Here is an 18,817-nt window from a genome sequence, read left to right on the forward strand (position 1 = left end):
AAGAGCCTGTAGTGTTGGAGGTAGTATGGACATAGAATTGGCCAACTAATAGAGGTCAGAAAGTTGGAATGGGGGGGAGGGGAGAGGTGGGCCATCTTCAAGATGGCAACTGTATGAGTGGAACGCGATGGGAATCCGTGCTAGAGCCACAATTATTTACAACATATATTAATGACTTGGATAAGAAAGGTGAGTGTACTATAGCCAAGTTTGTGAATGACACAAAAATAGGTTAGAAGGCAAGTGGTGTAATGAAATGTTCTATTCTATTCTACTCTATGGTGAGGATGACACCAAGTTTGCAGAGGAATATAGCAGGTTAAGTGCGTGGGCAAAAACTTGGCAGACAGAAGAGAAAGTCGGGAGATGTGAGGCTATGTGATTTGGCATTAGAATAGAGGAGCTGAATATTCTTCAAATGGAGAAAGACTGCAGAAAGATATGGAACAGAGAGATTAGGAAGTCCTTGCCAATGAATCACAAAAAAAAGCATCCAAATTCAGCGGATAATGAGCAGACAAATGGAATGTTGATCTTATTTTAAAGGGAATGGAGTATAGAAGGAAGGTTTTGCTAAAATGATACAAGGCACTAGTTACACCACAGATGGGATACTGTGAGCAGTACTCATTTAAGGAAAGATATACTGCCAGATGTGGGAAAAGATCTGCCATCCTGCCCACCCACAGTATGGCAACATAAAAAACACAGAAGCTGGTTTGCAAAACACAGAAATCAAGCCTGCCAACATATACAGAAACTGCCTAGAGTGTTCCAGTCTTGACCAAACAGGATAAATAAAAACCTGACACAACAAAGCCCCTTCCTAGACTAGAGAATACACTCCCTAAAATAACTTTTCACAATCAGCTCCCAGCCCGATTAGCACTGCACCATAAGGGAAGGCTCATTTCTCATTGAAACCAATACCGCATAAACAAATAGACAGACAGAGAGGGCCTGGCAGACTTCGCTTGCAGGAGGAACACAATGGACACACCTGGATACCAGGACAAGAGACATTTGTATATATTCGCGCAGATGGAAAATACTATGAAGAATCTTCCAGAAGACATTCTTACCCACTCACGGAGGTGGCTGGAATCTCCTGTGTCAATTATAAATGAATTGCAACTGCCGGACTCTTGTTTAATTTCCATTCTATTTATTCTTGTTTTAATCTCTACAATTTTCACCATTGTACTGTAACTACTTTACCCCTATAAAAATATGCCTACACTTCTGTTCAGGGAAGAGCATTTGGCCATCTGTGCAGAGAAGCCCTTCCTGAAGAAGAGCTTATGCCCGAAACATCGATTCTCTTGTTCCCTGGATGCTGCCTGACCTGCTGCGCTTTTCCAGCAACACATTTTCAGCATCTGTGCAGAGAACCAGTTCTGTGTCAGCCGGGTTAATTCCTCTTCCGCGATATCACTTTGTGTAATAAATCGCTTGTCAATTTCACTACTATCCTTGTTTGTGGCCTCTGGTCCATTGAGCTCAATTCTCCAACACCAAATAAGTTTCACTAGGCTGATATCAAGTATGGATGGACTGTCTTCTGAGGATGGGTTCAGTAGACTGGGCCTACACTTATTTGAACACAGAAGAGAGAGAGGAAATGTTATTGAAACATTTAATATTCTTTGGTGACTTGACAGGGTTAATGCAGAAAGGTTGTTTTGAGAATGTGTATCGAATATGAGCAGGCAGGGAAAAAGTTAAGTTCTGAGTTTTGTGAAACAAGAGGTTCAGCTGACCACAACTCAGATCAGGTAAAAACTTACAGTTAACAATGGGGTGCTGGAGGCAAGGGTAATGGGTTAACAAGGTGGAAAAGCAGCCATTATATAGAGCCGTTTGACAATATTGGAAGCATTCAGTATGCAAAGTCAACTAACATGGGGAAAATTATCCATTAGAGTCATAAAGATGTACAGCACAGAAACAGACCCTTTGGTGCAACTTGTTCATGCCGACCAGATATCTCAACCCAGTCTAATCCCACCTGCCAGCACCCGGCCCATATCCCTCCAAACCCTTCCCATTCATATACCCATCCAGATGACTTTTAAATGTTGTAATTGTACCAGCCTTCACTACTTCCTCTGGCAGCTCATTCCATACATGCACCAACCTCTCCGTGAAAAAGTTGCCCCTTAGGTCTCCTTTGTATATTTCCCCTCTCACCCTAAACCTATGCCCTCTGGTTCTGGACTCCCTCGCCCCAAAGAACAAAGAAAACTTACAGCCCAGGAACAGGCCCTTCAGCCCTCCAAGCCTGAGCCGATCCAAATCCGCTGTCTAAACCTCTCGCCCAATTCCTAAGCATCTGTATCCCTCTGCTCCCGACCTACTCATGCATCTATCCAGACACACCTTAAATGAATCTACGGTGCATGTCTCTACTACTTCTGCTGGCAACGCGTTCCAGGCACCCTCTGTGTGAAGTACTTGCCGTGTATATCCCTCTTAAACCTTTCACCTCTCACCTTGAATCCCACACCCTGGGAAAAAAGCTTATCTCTATCTACTCTATCCATACCCTTCATGATTTTGTAGACCTCAATCAGGTCCCCCCTCAATCTCCTTTTTTCCAATGAAATCAATCCTAATCTACTCAACCTCTCTTCATAACTAGCACCTTCCATATCAGACAACATCCTCGTAAACCTTCTCTGCACCCTCTCCAAAGTGTCCACATCCTTTTGGGTAATGTGGCAACCACAATTGTACACAGTATTGTAAATGCGACAGTATCAAAGTCTTGTACAATTTTAACATGGCCTGCCAGCTCTTATACTCAATACCCCGTCCGATGAAGGTAAGCATATCATATGTCTTCTTGACCACTTGATCCACCTGTGCAGCTACCTTCAGGGTACAATGGATATGAACTCCTAGATCTCTCTGCTCATCAATTTTTCCCAACACTCTTCCGTTTACAGTATAGTTGGCTCTAGAATTAGACTTCCCAAAATGCATCACCTCACATTTGCCTGGTTTGAACTCCATCTGCCACTTCTCCGCCCAATTCTCCAGTCTATATTCTTTGACAGTCCCTATGCTATCTGCTACTCCACCAGTCTTCATGTCATCTGCAAACTTGCTGATCAGGCCAACAATGCCCTCTTCCAGATCATTCATGTATGTCACAAACAACAGTGCCACAGCACTGATCCCTGTGGAACACCACTGGTCACCTTTCTCCCTTTCGAGAAACTCCCTTCAACTACTTCTGTCTCCAGTTCTTTATCCACCTAGCTAGAACACCCTGCACACCATGTGACTTCACTTTCTCCATTAGTTTACCATGGGAAGCTTATCAAACGCCTTGTGTATGACATCTGCAGCCTTTCCTGCAACTTGGTCACTTCCTCAAAGAACTCTTAAATTGGTAATGCACAATCTACCATGCACAAAACCACAAAAGGGGAAAAGACTTGTCCCATGCCCCACATAATTTTATAAACCTCTATAAGATCATCCCTCAGCCTCCGACACTCCAGGGAAAACAGCCCCAACCTGTTCAACGTCTCCCAATAGCTCAAATCCTCTAACCCTGGCAACATCCTTGGAAATATTTTCTGAACCTTTTCAAGTTTCACAATATCCTTCTGATGGCAAGGAGACCAGAATTACACGCAGTATTCCAAAAGTTGCCTATCCAATATCCTGTACAGCCACAAAATGACCGCCCAACTCCTCTACTCAATACTCTGACCAATAAAGGAAAGCATACCAAACGCCTTCTTCACTATCCTATCTACCTGCGACTCCACTTTTAAGGAGCTATGAACCTGCACTCCAAGGTCTCTTTGTTCAGCAACACTCCTAGGACCTCCAGGTGTATAAGTCCTGCTAAGATTTGCTTTCCCAAAATGCAGCACCTCGCGTTTATCTAAATTAAACTCCATCTGCCACTTCTCAGCCCATTGGCCCATCTGATCAAGATCCCGTTGTAATCTGAGGTAACCTTCTTCGCTGTCCACTACATCTCCAATTTTGCTATCATCTGCAAACGTACTAACTATACCTCTTAAGCTCACATCCAAATCATTTATATAAATGACAAAAAGTAGTGGACTCTGCACCAATCCTTGTGGCATTCCACTGGTCACAGGCCTCCAGTCTGAAAATCAACCCTCCACCACCACCCTCTGTCTTCTACCTTTGAGCCAGTTCTGCAGCCCAATGGCTAGTTTTCCCTATATTCTGTGAGGTCTGACCTTGCTCACCAGTCTCCCATGGGGAACCTTGCCGAACGCCTTACTGAAGTCCATATAGATCACATCTACCGCTCTGCCCTCATCAATCCTCTCTGTTACTTCTTCAAAAAAGTCAATCTAGTGTGAGAGACATGATTTCCCACACACAAAGCCATGTTGAGTATTCCTGATCAGTTCTTGCCTTTCCAAATACATGTACATCCTGTTCCTCAGGATTCCCTCCAACAACTTGCCCACCATCAACATCAGGCTCACTGGTCTATAGTTCCCTGGCTTGTCCTTACCACCTATCTCAAACAATGGAACTACGTTGGCCAACGTCCAGTCTTCCGGCACCTCACTTGTGACTATTGATGATACAAATATCTCAGTAAGAGATCTTCCCTAGCTTCCCACAGAGTTCTAGGGTACACCTGATCAGGTTCTGGGGATTTATCCACTTTTTTGCATTTCAAGACAACCAGCACTTCCTCCTCTGTAATATGGACATTTTTCAAGACATTACCATCTATTTCCCTATCTTCCATGTCCTTTTCCAAAGTAAATACTGATGCAAAATACTCGTTTAGCTTCCCCCCCCCCCCTCCCCATTTTCTGCGGCTCCACACAAAGGCCACTTTGCTGATCTTTGATGGGCCCTATTCTCTCCCTAGTTACCCTTTTGCCCTTAACGTATTTGTAAAGACTCTTTGGATTCTCTTTAACTCTATTTGCCAAAGCTATCTCATGTCCCCTTTTTGCCCTCCTGATTTCCCTCTCACGTATACTCCTACTATCTTTATACTCTTCTAAGGATTCACTCAATCTATCTGCCTATACCTGACATATTCTTTTTTCTTTTTCTTAATCAAACCCTCAATTTCTTTAGTCATTCAGCATTCACTATATGTACCAGCCTTTCCTTTCACCCTAACAGGAATATACTTTCTCCGGACTCTCGTGATTTCATTTCTGAAAGCTTCCCATTTTTTAGCCGTCCCTTTACCTGCGAATATCCGTCCCCCAATTGCCCAATGCTGTCAAAATTGGCCTTTCTCCAATTTAGAACTTCAACTTTTAGATCTGGTCTATCCTTTTCTATCAATATTTTAAAACTAATAGAATTATGGTCACTGGCCCCAAAGTTCTCCCCCACTGACACCTCAGTCACCTGCCCGGCCTTATTTCCCATGAGTAGGTCAAGTTTTGCACCTTCTCTAGTAGATACATCCTCATACTGAATTAGAAAGTTTTCTTGTACACACTTAACAAATCTAGTTAACAAGGTTAAGAACATTCATTGTCTCACAGTAAAGGGCTTGGTCTCTGCTATTTATACTCATTGATTGTAATAATCACCCAATTAATATGTATGTTGCCTTATCTGGATGCTCCTCCCTGTAAAATGACTATATAGTTCTTTGAGAAACTGCTCCTCCAGAGAAGAGCATGAACTCATGTCTCTGTGCACATGGGGGATCAATGTCTCTCCCTCCAGGGCCTGGAATAAAGATGAAAGAGGTAAAACTACACTCTGTCTCTGAGCATTTTGCTTCGACTCGGGGTGTGGAAACGGGATGACAGTTTCTTCTTGTGAGAGAGTCTAGGACCAGAATAAGGCATCTCCTATTTATAGACAGATGAGGAGGAAAATTCTTTTGTGGGTGTTGAACCTGTTGATTTCTTTCCCATATAGGACTGTAGAGGTTGGATCATTAAATATATTCAAAGCTGAGGTACACATGTTTTAATTAGTAAAGGAATCAAGGATGTTGAGGAAAGGCCGGAAAATGGAGTTGAGGGTTATCAGGTCAGCTGTGATTTGATTGAATGGTGGGACAGACCTGATGGACTGAATGGTCTACTTCAGCTCCTGTGTCTTATGGATTTATTGTCTCTCCAGTCTGATCATTAATCAAAAACAGCCCCCGCAGAGTCTATAGCAAAGCAAGATGTTATCACTAGTCATGTGATTTCTAGGAATAATTACGTTATGTACACCAAACCTGAAATAAATTCCTCTTGCTCAATCCTTTAAAATTTGAGTCCTGTAAGCAATATTTAATATAAACAGTTTTCATAAAACCTCCAATTAATTTGTTTTTAGTTGAGCAAAATCTAGGGCTACTTTGTGTCAATGTTTACAATCTGAACATCCTTTTGCACCTTCATTGTACTCTTTTGATGGTTTTAACGGCATGTACACATCTCCCACAAGTATTCAATAGCAGACAAAGCGAAGTATTGCACAAATTCGACATTATTTCCTTTTTATATTCATTGATATAATTTATAAAACCCATTACAACAGTTTCCAAGCTGAAAAAATGTTTCTTATCATCCACCCTCATTACCATTGAAGTAACTCCACAGAGTTTGGTATACCGTCACCAAGTCACCCTTTCTTTCCACACGGACAGTCCTTGACACTGATTCAGCTTCCTCAGAGCCAATTGTCAGAATGAAGAGGATGTCTAACACTCTTGTTTTTTCCCACACTACCACCTAAGTGCGGTAGTGCTTATTTTATTCCCAGCACCCATGGTGTGTATATACGTGTGAAACACAGTGAAAGACACAAAGTGCACGAATTTTTTATTCAATTTCCACCACCAGGAAGATAGGAAAACTAACTTTTTTTTTCTGCCCTTCACATCAAAGGGTATAGCAATTTATTTTTTTTTTCTGTGTATTTTTTTTTCTTTTAACCCCCACACTACCACCTAAGTGCGGTAGTGCTTATTTTTTTCCCCAGCACCCATGGTGTGTGTGTGCAGGTGTGAGACACTGAAAGACACCAAGTGCACGAATCTTTATTCAAATTCCACCACCAGGAAGATAGGAAACTAACACTCTTTTTATCTGTTAGCCAGGGCTCCCTGATTGGACTAGATTAACAGCCCAATGAGGCAACTCATATTCAATGAAGTCAACCTCGCTGACCTCATGACAATCAGTACATCCCTCCCCCCAAGTCAGTGGATATAGGTGGTTCTTTTTTAACTCCTCCTGGGACATTTTAGCGCCGAGTCAGGTTCCTCCAACTTTGCCTCTGATATGGGTGGTGTGTAACACACAGTAGCTCACTTTTTGTGCCTGGAATGAGTCGGAAGAAATTCATTCTCTCCTTTAGGTGGCAAAGCTGTTTAGGTGGCAACATCTATCATGTCCATTTCAGATTCTGAGCTATCTTCAATACTTGATAGGAAGGGAGAGCCTACGGGTTTCAGTAGAGTTGGAAAGGCTGTCGGAAAACTGAGGAAGCTTTGTTCTCGCACCACCTGCGTGTGTGCAGCTTTCATATGGTCCATTTGCTTGTTCAGGACCATCACACCTATGCAAACTTTATACATCACTGGACCAGACCTCATGTTGACCATGCCTCTTATCCATGCAGGGCCATTCCCATGGCTCCTATACCGAACTTTATCCCCCTGAAGTAAAGTGTCTCTCTCACTTAGCAGACTCTTGAATCTGGCATTGGCATTCCTGATGGCAGCTCACAACTGGCGTCCCCACCAGCCACCCCCCCCCCCCCAAAGTCTCGGAAGATTGGATCTAACCTGGTACGGAGTATCCTCCCCATTAGCAACCCTGCTGAAAATATCCCTGTAGTTGCATGAGGAGTGGTCCTATAACAAATAGGAATCGTGACAGTTTGATATCTAGTGGAGCTGTAGCCTGAATCTTTATGCCTACCGACAACGTTTGGACTGCTCTTTCTGGCAGTCCATTGGATGATGGAGATTTAAAATAATTGGTTTAGACTTTTTGAATAATACAATGCATTCACTGAAAAGATGGTAGAAGCAGAGTTATTCCCTGTTTCATGAGAATATTTGATGGAAACTTGAAAAGGAAAAAACATTTGTGGAGTTATGGAACAGAATAATGGATTGGGAGTATTTGGATAAATTCACAAAGCCAAAGCAATCTAAACTGGCCAAATGACCTCCTTCTGCACTATATAATTCCATAGCAACAGTTTTGAGGAAAGCTATTTTTGTGTTGCTGGAAACATGATCATTATTCGCAACAGTGCAGTAATATAAAAATAGGACAGTTTACCTAACCAATGCCATCTCACATAATGGGTTCTGTTTATCATTGCTTCTTGATCTTACAGGTGTCACTACTCAATCCACTTCTTCGTTTAGGGCAGTGACTAAAATCTTCATTTGCACCTTAGGGTGTTCTGATATTTTGGACTTGGCTGGTTCACCTTTCAATATACTTTGGGGTGTTTACCAGGTGAATATTAAATGGGGCTTTCCTGCTGTTTGGAATATTAGTAGGAGTGCACTTCTGATGATTGGAGGTGCTTCTCCTGATTTAAAATTAGAAACAAGGCAGTAGGTTTACACCTTCTTTCTTATTTGAGTGAAAATGTTCCAAGCAGAGAATTGACCTTTTCCCAAAGTATTTTGTGTATCCATTCGAAGTATGGCAAGTAGTGGATGCACTTTTTCATTCCAAGCAAGGGAACTTGCATCATAATTAACAAACTATGAAGGGCTTGTAATTGTTTAATGGGAATGGTTTGCGATTGTCTTGATGCTGCACTGGGCACAAGAGACTCTGGATCTTTCATTGTGCTAAGGTAACACTAATTTGATCCAAAATGGGTGGAAGACTTCAAATCACATTTCAATGTGGACATGGAGCAGTTAAAAGTACTTTTAAAGGAGTTTTGTTTCCTAAAACATTGCTATCTATGTTTATGTCTGCACTTTCTCTATTTTCAATCCAACCAAAGGCAAGAACTTGCATAGACATCAAAGGAAGCTGATTGATTTCTTGGAGAAACACAGAACAAGAATGTGAAACTCCATAAACAGTCAAGAGGAACATAGAGTCATACAGCACGGAAACAGACCCATCAGTTCAACTCGTCTGCGCTGATCAGATAAACTAAACTGATTTAGTCCCATTAGCAAGCATTTGGCTTATATCCCTCTAAATCCCTCCTATTCATGCACCCATCCAGATGCTTCTTGAATATTATAACTGAACCCCCTCCACTACTTCCTCTGGCAGCTTGTTCCATACACGCACCACCCTCTTTGTGAAAAAGTTGCCCCTCAGGTCTATCTTCAATCTCTCCCCTCTTACCGTAAACCTTTCCCCTCTCACCTTAAACCTCTGCCTTCTAGTTTTGGACTTTCTTACCCTTGGGAAAAGAGCTTGGCTATTCACCCTATTATCTGATTAAAATATAAGGATATGGGTGCAATGCACCCCCCATCAAACTCTTGTACTTTTCCTGATGTTTGTGTCTGGCGAATGTGTAAACTTGCTTGTAAACTAATTTGCTTCTTGTAATTTGATTCAGTTTTTCATGCATACAGAATTACGTAATGTCTGAGAAATACACGGGTTTCAGGAACTGAACACGACTTCGAAATTCTGGTGTGACACATTTACTGATAGGCATGTCAAGATTGTGAAACTTGTACTGCCTGTGAGCATTGCTGGCGCAAGCAATTTATGTGTACATTTGCTACCAACAGTGCTTTCCCTCTGGAGGCAGAGAATGAAAGAATTTTATGAGGTAGTATTCTTACATTGGAGAAATATATAGTCCCCTTGTATAATGATTTGGAGGTGCTGGTGTTGGACTGGGATGTGCAAAGTTAAAAATCACAACGCTCCAAAAGCTAGTGCTTCCAAATAAACCTGTTGGACTATAACCTGGTGTTGTGTGATTTTTAACCCTCGTATAATGTTATAGCACCATACGGGAAAAATCATTTTAAGCAACGAAGTTGTATTTTGTTTTTTAAATATGGCTGCAGATGATAAAAAAACAAATAAAATAACAGGGTAAAAGCAAGATTAAAAATAACATCCTTGTGTGAAAGATAATGAAATGAGTATTAAGAAAGGAAACTGAACAAGATGAAAGAAATTGGGCTAATGTCAGAAAAATAGACAGCAAGTTAATGGCCTGCAAGCTGGATAAGATCATAGTGAGGGCAGATGAATGCTATGTGGCATTTGTGGGCTAGTGAAAGAGGTTGCTGGTACACAAGGAGCCAATTGTACTTGGCAAGATTATCTTCAAATGAATGAATGATCTTGTTGTCATGTGTATTTTACAATGAGAAAAACAGTAAAATATAATGAAAAACTTTCCCACTGTTGCCATCACTCAGTGCTATTTTGAATAGGTTTAAGGAAAAACAGATAGAGAGTTGAAAGGTGTGGCGCTGGAAAAGCACAGCAGGTCAGGCAGCATCCGAGGAACAGGAGAATCGATGTTTCGGGTTTAAGCCCTTCATCAGGACTCTGATTTCCAACATCTGCAGTCCTCGCTTTCTCCTATAGCTTAAAGAGAGTCCATCAGTCTTGAGCCAGCCCATCATCAATTGCGCCTGTGCTGCCATTCTTCCTCCACTACCTCACCACCATCTACACTGGACCCAACCGACATTGAAGTCGCCACTCTTCAAGCACCATCTTACACTGCTGAGCAGATTTCATTCTCATGATGTGTGTTTTATGAAGTGTAGAAGTACAATGAGAAAGTTGAAGTTATTCTATCTCAAAGGGTTAAATTTAATTTAGATTGTTAAGCAAATACTCACTACAGTATGAATCAGATCCTGGAGGCATCTAATTTGGTTGAATTCTCAAGAATCAATTGGCTTCAGTAACAGAAGGCATATGCAGAAGGCAGTTGAGAAAGAGGATTCTCAATGATGACGTGTATGTCTGGGGAAATCAGAAACCATCCCAGAACATCTTTGGTTTCTAGCAAAATATAGTGAGAATGCTGTTCTGTTGTACAAGAAACCAGATCACTACTCTCTGTGATTTTGCTCACTGTAAGGTAGATTTCCTAGCACCATTTCTTTCATGATCAGGATCTACATGCTTGATCTGACTTGTTAGAGGAAGGCCAATTGTAATCCAACAAGAGGCTCTTAAACAAGATGTAGTTTATTGTATGGTAACAACAGGACACAAATAGCACTGATGTGACGGACATGATTATAGACACTGTGAAGATGGTTGATGTTATTCCTTTGAGATTCTAAGCTGTTCACCCTTGCACCCTCACATTATCTCCCCTGAAGCTTTTCTCATTATGAATATTTGTGTACGTAATTATTTTTACCATTACTTCATCTCCCCCAGACTTGAAAGATGGTAGATCTCTGGGTTTGAAAACTGTTAATTTTGATCCTGACAATGAAAGGCCTGTGAGTCATTTTTGTTATAACTTTGCTCATTGGGTTTATCCCAGTTAAGCAGACAACTGTTTTTTAAGTGGGATGAGATTCTTGCAGTTCACTTGTACAGCTCCTTTAATTGTACAACCGCAACACAATCGCTGTTGGTTTGAAGCTCATTGAAAAATTGTGCATTTCCTCTTTGGGTTCTATATGCCTTCCTGTTACCTATGGCCCAAATGGGTCAACAGACTTGAATGATAGCATCCATTATTAGTTGTGGCCCAAGTTGCTCCTGATAGAACGGTCCCTTTTTATATCCATTTTCATAGTTCTGTGATGTAAATGTGGATTTAGACTTCCTTGATTGGAAAGGGAGCTTAGTTTTCTGTTTTCTGCCCATCAGGAACTCTGTCAAGAGCCCATACTGGAATGTACTGGCCAGATAAATTAGCAAGGAGAAAGTGAGGACTGCAGACACTGAAGATCAGAGTCAAAGAGTGTGGTCCTGATGAAGAGCTTATACACGAAGTTGCTCCTGCTCCTCGGATACTGCCTGACCAATTGTGCTTTTCCAGCACCACATTCTTCGACACTGGTAACTTAGCAACAGTGTTTGGGATAAAAAAGTTAGCATTTTTCAATCCCGAAGGGAAAATATGTGGTCCTCTTACAAGAAGAGACTTGCATTAAACTTCATCTTCTTGAAGACATGATAGCAACTATGTACAAGTTACATGAACATGAAAGACACTGTTACAGATTCTTTAAAAAAGATTCAGCTGGTAGGCCTTCTTCAAGATCTTAAAAGTTATTCTCCCATTTAGGCCCATGATACCATGCTTATGGCACTCCTCAGCATAGAATCACAGAACTAGTACAGTGGAGAAGAAAGCCATCCAGTTCAATCTGTCTGCACTAGCTCTCTAAATGAGCATAATGACTTGGCGCTATTCTCCAGCCTTTTAATATAACCTTACACACATTCCTATTCAACGTCCTCTGAATGCCTCACGTGAATCTGCCTCCACCATACTTCTGGGCAATGTATTCTAGACCTTAATTACTCCCTGCATGAAATAAACCCTTTTTGCCTCACATTTGTTTCTTTTGTAAAACATTTCAGTTTTTTTGCTTTCAAGAACATTTTTGAACCGAAACAGTTTTTCAATTAATTTGTCCGGTCCCCTCAGGATTTTGGAAAATCCTATCAAAGCTCCTTATATCCTCCTCCTCTTCAAGTAAAGTAGTCCCAACTTTTGTAATTTATCTTCATAACTGAAGTGTCTCCTCCCTGGAATCATTCTCATAAACCTCTTTTGCATGTTTTCCAATTCATTCACTTCCTTCCGAAACAGTGGCACCCAGAACTATATGCAGTACTTATACTGGGGTCTAACTGGTGTCTTATACTAGTTCAGCATAATCTCCTTGCTTTTGTATTTTATTAACCTATTTGGGGGGTGGGGTTACCATGAATGACTCATCTTCTCAAGTTCTCTTCTCACTGAGGTATGGTGACCCTCAGGTTAAACCACCAGCAGTTGTATCTCTCCACTGGCCATATCCTCTTGTCACATTGCTATGGCTTTAAGAGGTGAAGAGAGTTTTTGAGTCAGAGATGATGAGTTGTCTCTTCCAAGCCAATAAAATAAGCAGCTTGCTCGGCCCTGTGATTTTTAAAGTTAGAACAATAGAAGCATCCTGAATGGGTGGAGTCAGGCTCCCACAGAACCAGGGTTTTAATTTAGCTTTCAGTAGTTGTTGGGGTTTTGAAGTTGTCTGTGGAAGTTGATTCATCTCTCAGCCATAACAAAAAGCTGGAGATCTCTCTCTCTGCTCGAATTTTCTCTTGTTGCTCATTTTTCCTAGACTAGAGAAACATTGCATGGAAGACAAACTATTTTACTGAATTTGCATTTGCCAAGGGTTGCTTATGGGATGTTATTATGTTGGAACAGTTACTGTTTAATAGTTAAATAATCTATTGTTCTGTTAAATATTCCGAAGAGTTGAAGTTATACCAATCCTCAAATCTTTTGTCTGTATTTTAACTGGAGAAAGAATGAAGTATATTTTGTTTAAAGCGGAGTAGCATGGCCAATCGAATTACATCTGCAAGACAATACCTTACACGCCTTTAAATTAGAAAAGGTTAGGGTCTAGACTGTCTCCTTGATATATGTGAAGGGGGTTAGGTCTGGTCCATAACACTACGATGATGGCAGCTTTACCTTAACTAGAATAATTAACTGCTCTCTCCGCCTAACTTGCCACCTTAAATGACTCATGTACATATATACCTAGGTCTGCACATCCTTTGGAATGGTACTTTTTATTCTATACTGTCTCTCCATGTTTTGTCTACTAAAATTGACCCCTTTCAGGCTGTTGCACAGGAATACCAATGACCATATCCTAGCCCCCTGCTTTAGCAATACTGGAGTTACCTCCCTTATCTTAATCGTAACATTCTAATATAGAAGAGTACAGAACAGGAATAGGCCCTTTGGCCTACAATGTCATGCCAAAAATAACGCCAAATTAACTAATCCCTTCTGCCTGCCCTTGGTCCATATCCCTCCATTCCTTGCAAGTTCATGTGCTGATCTTAAAACACCCCTATCCTATCTGCTTCCCCACCAATGCTGGTAGCATATTCCAGACTCCTACCACACTATGTAAAAATAGGTTTGCTCCCCTCATCTTAAATGCATGCTCTGGGAAAAAGATTCTGACCCTCAACGCTATCTATGCATCTCATAATTTTATAGACTTCTATCACGTCTCCCCTCAGTGTCCGTTGCTCCAAAAAAAACAACCAGAAGTTTTATAGCTTCTCTTTATAGTTTGTACCCTCTAATCCAGTCAGAACCCTGTTAAACTTCTTGTGCACCCTCTCCAAAATCTCCACATCCTTCCTGTAATGTGGCGACCAGAATTGAACAAAATGTGCTAAATGTGGCCTAACCAAAGTCTTATAAAGCTGCAACACGACATCCTGATTCTTCTACTCAATTCCCTGACCAAAAAAGGCAAGCATTACCACCTTATCGACTTGCGGGGCCACTTTCAGGGAACTATGGATTTGATCCCTCTGTTCAGGGTCCTGCCATTAACTGTATACTTTTCCTTGACACTTTGATCTTCCAACAGTGCCGCACCTTACACTTACCTGGATTAAACTTCATCTGCCATTTCTCTACCTATATCTGCAACTGATCCATATCCTGCTATATCCTTTGACAACCGTCTACACTATCCACAACTCCCCCATCTTGGTGTCATCTGCAAACTTACTAACCCACCCATCTACATTTTCAACCAAGCCATTTATATATATCACAAACAGCTGAGTTTGCAGTATGAATCCCTATGGAACACCACTAGTCACAGACCTCCAAGCTGAAAAACACCCTTCCATCACTACCTTTTTTCTTCTACAGACAAGCCAGTTCTGAATCCAAACAATCACGTAACCGTGAAGCTCATGCATCTGAATCTTCAGGATGAGCCTATCATGAGGGTTGAAAGCCTTACTAAAATCCAAGGAGACGACATCCACTGCTCTACCTTCATCAATTACCTTTGTCACCTCCTCAAAAAATTTAAATCAAGTAGACCCATTCTAGACTCATAACGTCTTTGGTCAGAGTTAAAGGGTCCATTTTTGATTTCAGTTTAGTAGAAAACAACAATGTGGTATTGGTGAACAAAGAGACCTTGGAGTGCAAGTTCATAGTTCCCTGAACATGGAGTGGCAGGTAAATAGGATATTGAAGAAGGTGTCTGGTATGTTTTCCTTTATTGGTCAAAGCATTGAGTATAGGAGTTGGGAGGTCATGTTGCAGCTGTACAGAATATTGGCTAGGCCATGTTTGGAATATTTTGTGCAATTCTGGTCTCCTTCCTTTCGGAAAGATGTTGTGAAACTTGAAAGAGTTCAGAAAAGATTTACAAAGATGTTGCCAGGGTTGGAGGATTTGAGCTATATGGAGAGGTTGAATAGGCTAGGGCTTATAGAGGTTTATAAAATCAAGAGGGGCATGGAAAATGGGGGAGATACTAAATGAGTATTTTGCATTAGTATTTACTGTGGAAAAGCATATGGAAGATATAGATTGTAGGGAAATAGATGGTGACATCTTGCAAAATGTCCATATTACAGAGAAGGAAGTACTGGATGTCTTGAAATGGGTAAAGGTGAATAAATCCCCAGGACCTGATCAGGTGTACCGAGAACTCTATGGAAAGCTAGAGAAGTGATTGCTGGGCCTCTTGCTGAGATATTTGTATCATTGATAGTCACAGGTGAGGTGCCAGAAGACTGGGAAGTAACAAAGAGGATTGATGAGGGCAGAGTGGTAGATATGATCTATATGGACTTCAGTAAGGCATTCAACAAGGTTCCCCATGGGAGACTCATTAGCAAGATTAGATCTCATGGAATACAGGGAGAACTAGCCATTTGGATACAGAACCGGCTCAAAAGCAGAGGATGGTGGAGGGTTGTTTTTCAGACTGGAGGCCTGTGACCAGTGGAGTGCCACAAGGATCAGTGCTAGGTCCTCTACTTGTTGTCATTTACATAAATGATTTGGATGTGAGCATAAGAGATACAGTTAGTAAGTTTGAAAATGACACCAAAATTGGAGTTGTAGTGACAGTGAAAAGGGTTATCTCAGATTACAACAGGATCTTGGCCAGGTGGGCCAATGGGCTGAGAAGTAGCAGATGGAGTTTAATTCGGATTAATTACAAGGTGCTGCATTTTGGGAAAGCAAATCTTAGCAGGACTTATGCACTTAATGATAAGGTACTAGGGAGTGTTGCTAAACAAAGAGACCTTGGAGTGCAGGTTCATAGCTCCTTGAAAATGGAGTCGCAGGTAGATAGGATAGTGAAGAAGGCGTTTGGTATGCTTTCCTTTATTGGTCAGAGTATTGAGTACAGGAGTTGTGAGGACATGTTGTGGCTGTACAGGACATTGGTTAGGCCATTGTTGGAATATTGCATGCAATTCTGGTCTCCTTCCTATCGAAAAGATGTTGTGAAACTTGAAAGGGTTCAGAAAAGATTTACAAGGATGTTGTCAGCTTTGGAGGATTTGAGCTGACCAGGCTGGGGCTGTTTTCCCTGGAGTGTCGGAGGCTAAGGGGTGACCTTATAGAGGTTTACAAAATTATGAGGGGCATGGATAGGGTAAACAGACAAAGTCTTTTCCCTGGGCTCGGGGAGTCCAGAACTGGAGGGCATAGGTTTAGAGTGAGAGGGGAAAGATATAAAAGGGACCTATGGGGCAACCTTTTCACACAGAGGGTGGTACGTATATGGAATAAACTGCCAGAGGAACTTGTGGAGGCTGGTACAATTGCAACATTTAAAAGGCAATTGGATGGGCATATGAATAGGAAGGGTTTGGAGGAATATGGGCCAGGTGCTGGCAGGTTAGACTAGATTGGGTTGGGATATCTGGTTGGCATGGGCGGGTTGGACCGAAGGGTCGGTTTCCATGCTGTACATCTCTATGACTCTATGATAGGGTAAATAGACAAGGTCTTTTCCCTGGGGTGGGGGAGTCCAGAACTAGATGGCATAGGTTTCGGGTGAGAGGGGAAAGATATAAAAGAGACCTAAGGAGCAATGTTTTTATGCAGCGAATGGTGCGTGTATGGAATGAGCTGCCAGAGGAAGTGATGGAGGCTGGTACAATTTCAACATTTAAAAGGCATGTGGATGGGTATATGAATAGGAAGGGTTTAGAGGGATATAGGCCAAGTGCTGGAAAATGGGATTGGAAATTAATTAGGATATCTGGTCAGCATGGACAACTTGGACTGATGAGTCTGTTTCCATGCTGTACATCTCCAGGATTCTATGACATCACCGCTCATTTTAAAAGGACCTAATTTGTTGTGGAACAATGTTTGAATATAAATCACATTATTGTGTAGCTGTGTGTGTAACGTTCTTAATCTTGTTTCTTTTTCTGCACAAGGGAAATATGGCACTCTTTTCATATTAGCAAACGGCGTTTTCATTTTGGTAGAAGTTTCAGTTTTTCATTGATGGTAGAGTTGTGAGATTATTCATACTGGAGAGAACATATTATTTTGACCTGAAGTGTTATCACTATTTTGTGGTTAACTGTGCTATACCTGTACTGTATATCTATCAGATATAACTCATTAGAACAATGTTTTTGTGGATAAACTTAACTCTCTCTTGTACTGAGTCTTTCTGAACTATTTCTACTTAGTTATAAGAAAACTTGCTCAAATTTTATTTGTTTTCCCTAGAAGAAAAGGAAAAGAAGAGCAAAAGATGATGACGTTGTCAGCCTATGCAGCCTCGATATTAAGGTAAACATTTTATGGCTAAAATAGGGGGCTACATTTGATTTGCTTTAAAAGGATATATTTATGAAGAACATGTATTATCAAGTTGAATTGGTGTTTGAGTGGTGTACTTAATTTGCAATGCCAATACTTATTGTGACTCAAGTATCATGCAATGGTATACATCAACAACAAAGTGTAAGCAACATCTCTCGCATCAACAGTTTAGTCCATTACAAAATTATCACGAGTGTACAGAATTAAAACAAGCTATCTAGTCCATGTTGAATACAGGCTTTTAAAATAAAAGCAAAGTCCTGCAGATTCTGGAGATTGGAAATGTAAATAAGAAATACTGGAGAAACCCGGCAGATTTATCAGCATGTGTGGAGAGTAAAACAGAGTTTACTCTCCAAGTCTGAAAAGAGAATTTACAGAAAATAATTTTTAAAATTTTGTTTTATTATATTGCCATATGTTTTCATTTTATTTTGAATAAACTTTGGTTTTTTTTAGTTTTCTTTAGCAATGTTCCCATTCCTTATATTAAGGTAACGATGAATCATGCCCAAGCAGAGTTGCACAAGTGCCAGTTTCCTTTGTAATCTTGAGAATTGGATATTCATACCCGAATCTAGAGAGTGAATGTTATCTTTGGAGGTGACCATCCTTTCCACCTATCAGGGAGTCAGCTGCCACAGTAATACAGAAAAGAGTATTTACAAAATAAAAGAAACTATTGAGATGGGAATCAGAAAAAAAAGTTTCTAAAATAGGTTTCTATAGGTCTTTGGTGTGCAGTGTTTGGTTGGTCTAGAATCGTGTGGTATCCCTAACTCATCTACTGTCATTGTACTGGCATTCAAGTCCCACAGCAATGTAATCTTGGCTAACAATACTGTAACAGTAAAAAAAAGTTAAAAATCACACAACACCAGGTTATAGTCCAACAGGTTTAATTGGAAGCACACTAGCTTTCGGAGCGACGCTCCTTCATCAGGTGATTGTGGAGGGCTCGATCGTAACAGAATTTATAGCAAAAATTTACAGTGTAACTGAAATTATACTATACATTGAAAAATTGATTGCCTGTTAA

The 18,817-nt window shown here is 40.9% G+C and overlaps 1 protein-coding gene across 2 annotated transcripts in view; it reads left to right on the top strand.

The window, feature by feature from the left end:
* Nucleotides 1-18,817, top strand: part of net1 (neuroepithelial cell transforming 1) — a 166,185-nt gene that overhangs the window by 70,077 nt on the left and 77,291 nt on the right. Inside the window, exon 3 of one of the 2 annotated variants that reach the window (XM_043714079.1) lies at nucleotides 17,683-17,745. In XM_043714079.1, coding sequence (XP_043570014.1) covers nucleotides 17,683-17,745 — 63 coding nt within the window. The remainder of the gene's footprint in view (nucleotides 1-17,682; nucleotides 17,746-18,817) is intronic. The other variant, XM_043714080.1, reaches the window with a different exon arrangement.

Source organism: Chiloscyllium plagiosum, chromosome 23, assembly GCF_004010195.1.
Source record: "Chiloscyllium plagiosum isolate BGI_BamShark_2017 chromosome 23, ASM401019v2, whole genome shotgun sequence".
Classification (NCBI taxonomy): Eukaryota; Metazoa; Chordata; class Chondrichthyes; order Orectolobiformes; family Hemiscylliidae; genus Chiloscyllium; species Chiloscyllium plagiosum.